The following is a 2,500-nucleotide window of genomic DNA, read 5'->3' on the forward strand; positions in this document are numbered from 1 at the left end:
TCTTCGATTTTTCAAAAATAGCAGACCTACAAGCTCGTAGCGCGCCACTCGGTGGCGCGCTATGAGCTTGTATATCTGCTATTTTTCAATGGCTAAAGCATAACATGATGCTGACACCAAAACGGGTTCCCGTTCAGAATGGTTTAAGCCTTAATTCCCCTCCCCCGTGCTTTCTCTACACTCGCCCCAACACTCTGAACAAAACAACGGATTAGTGCGCGGCCTGTAGCTTTGCCACCAGACAGTGGCCTTGTGGTTCAGAGTGAAACTGGGAGGTCGGGGCCCTGCTTGGCACTCAGTCAGCATCGATGGCTTGGGGTTGGCGGTCAAATCAACTAAATGATTCACGAGCGCGGCGCATGGCTGCGGCTCACCGCTCCATAAGAGAGATGGGTCAAATTCGGAGAACAAATGTCACTGCGGTAACGTGTGTGACTAATCGTGCGACTTTGACTTTGTGTACTTGTCATTTGCTGTTCATGTATTCCTTAAGGGAGCATAAGTCGCAGTGAGAATGGAACGCAGTGCGAGGTGTAAAGCAATAGTCCTTTAAGTCCTTAGATTAAAGGTGTAAACTAAAGCAATAGTCCTTTAAGTCCTTAGATTAAAGGTGTAAACTAAAGCAATAGTCCTTTAAGTCCTTAGTTTCCAGCCCCGATTCACTGCATTCCGTGATTAGTTTTGTCACTTGGCTACTGAGTCTGGACAGCCTCCTGTTTGACTCCCATTTCATAACGTCACCCGTTACGTTGCCACGTTGTTGCTGATACGTCATCAGCCAGCGCCACTCTGTCCACGCTTTTTTCACCGTTGAGAAAATTAGCGCTAGTTTGAGACTCGAGAGTAAAAAAGTAAACACTAGTTTGACTCACTAGTCCACTATGTCAGATTCAGTAGTACAAGAAAAAAAACTGCCGGCCTGTGTGGGGTGAGTTTGGTGAACGATAAGGGGACGAACGGTTGCAGGGAAACAGCAGTAGCTGCGCTTTGATAGGACGTCAAACGTCATGATGTTCGGGACTGACATCATGACATGTCCCGGAAAAGATGCCCTGTGATTGGCCACGTCATTTGAGTGGCAGCGTGGCGTAGCGTGCCTTCCGGCGCACTTCTGCCCCAGAGTGTAAATTGTTCCGCCCTCCCATCGACCTTGGAGTTGGAGATAGGACCCTTTCCAGACTGAGTAGCAAAGTCACAAAACAAACCACGGGAACGCAGCGAATCTGGCTGGAAACCAGGCTACCTTAATAAGGATTCCCTTCCGATCTACAACAGCATATTAAGAAGGCAGTACTAAACAGTGTGCTGCTAGTGTGTCAGGGGGGGAAGGTGGCACAGTTTAGTAGTTACCGTGGTGAGGACATGCAGGATGGTGTCAATGTGCCAGCGCTGAGAGGGGGCATACCTGACAGAGACAGACAGACAGACAGACAGACAGACACAAACACAGTCGTTGGTGGCTTGGTGCATCTTGGAACGACATTGTCACAGTGCTATTGAAACAGACATCATCGAGGGGAAGACATACACAGAGTGAGACTATAGCCACAAGCCTGCAGGGCAGCCTAGAGACACTTTGAGCTTTTTGTAATAGCTTTTCCTTTTTTCGACACCGACAACTGTCTAGACTAAGTGCCACTCTAGACCACAGCCTCAGCTACAAGAAGAGAGGGAGGGGGCCGCAAAATGTGTCCACATGTGAACAACAGTGTGTGTGTAATGTGCTTGCATGCATATACAGTACATAGTAAGTCGTGAATGTACATTCGTGCACGCCCTCCGCCCCCCACATGCCTGGGACGTTGTTCGTTACCTCTCGGCAGCGTTGAAGACGCCAGGCGTGGTGTGAGCTCTGGTTATATATACAGTATTATACAGTATATGCCTGTTACCTCTCGGCAGCGTTGAAGATGCCAGACGTGGTGTGAGCTCTGGTTATATATACAGTATTATATACAGTATATGCCTGTTACCTCTCAGCAGCGTTGAAGATGCCAGACGTGGTGTGAGCTCTGAGCTCCAGCGGACAGGAGCAGAGGAAGTGGAGCAGCTCCTTCATCATGGAGCGGATGTTGACGGCCGACACCAGCGCCAGGGACAGCTCCAGAGCCCGGCTGGAGGAGAGAGAGAGAGAGAGAGAGAGAGAGAGAGAGAGTGTGAGAGTACTAAGTACTGACACCAGCGCCAGGGACAGCTCCAGAGCCCGGCTGTACAAGAGAGAGAGAGAGAGAGAGAGAGAGTACTAAGTACCGACACCAGCGCCAGGGAGAGCTCCAGAGCCCGGCTGGAGGAGAGAGAGAGAGAGAGAGAGAGAGAGAGAGTACTAAGTACTGACACCAGCGCCAGGGACAGCTCCAGAGCCCGGCTGGAGGAGAGAGAGAGAGAGAGAGAGAGTACTAAGTACTGACACCAGCGCCAGGGACAGCTCCAGAGCCCGGCTGTACAAGAGAGAGAGAGAGAGAGAGAGTACTAAGTACTGACACCAGCGCCAGGGACAGCT

At 50.5% G+C, this 2,500-nt stretch overlaps 1 protein-coding gene across 2 annotated transcripts in view; it reads right to left on the minus strand.

Annotated features, from left to right (window-relative positions):
* The window catches only part of ap1g2 (adaptor related protein complex 1 subunit gamma 2), a 30,187-nt gene that overhangs the window by 9,359 nt on the left and 18,328 nt on the right, over nt 1-2,500 (minus strand). For both annotated transcript variants that reach the window (XM_080777190.1, XM_080777191.1), the window contains exons 12-13: nt 1,974-2,114; nt 1,351-1,405 (exon numbers count right to left, since the gene is read on the minus strand). In XM_080777190.1, coding sequence (XP_080633316.1) covers nt 1,351-1,405; nt 1,974-2,114 — 196 coding nt within the window. The remainder of the gene's footprint in view (nt 1-1,350; nt 1,406-1,973; nt 2,115-2,500) is intronic.

This window comes from Protomyctophum bolini (assembly GCF_963924005.1).
Source record: "Protomyctophum bolini genome assembly, chromosome: 12".
In the NCBI taxonomy this organism is placed as follows: Eukaryota; Metazoa; Chordata; class Actinopteri; order Myctophiformes; family Myctophidae; genus Protomyctophum; species Protomyctophum bolini.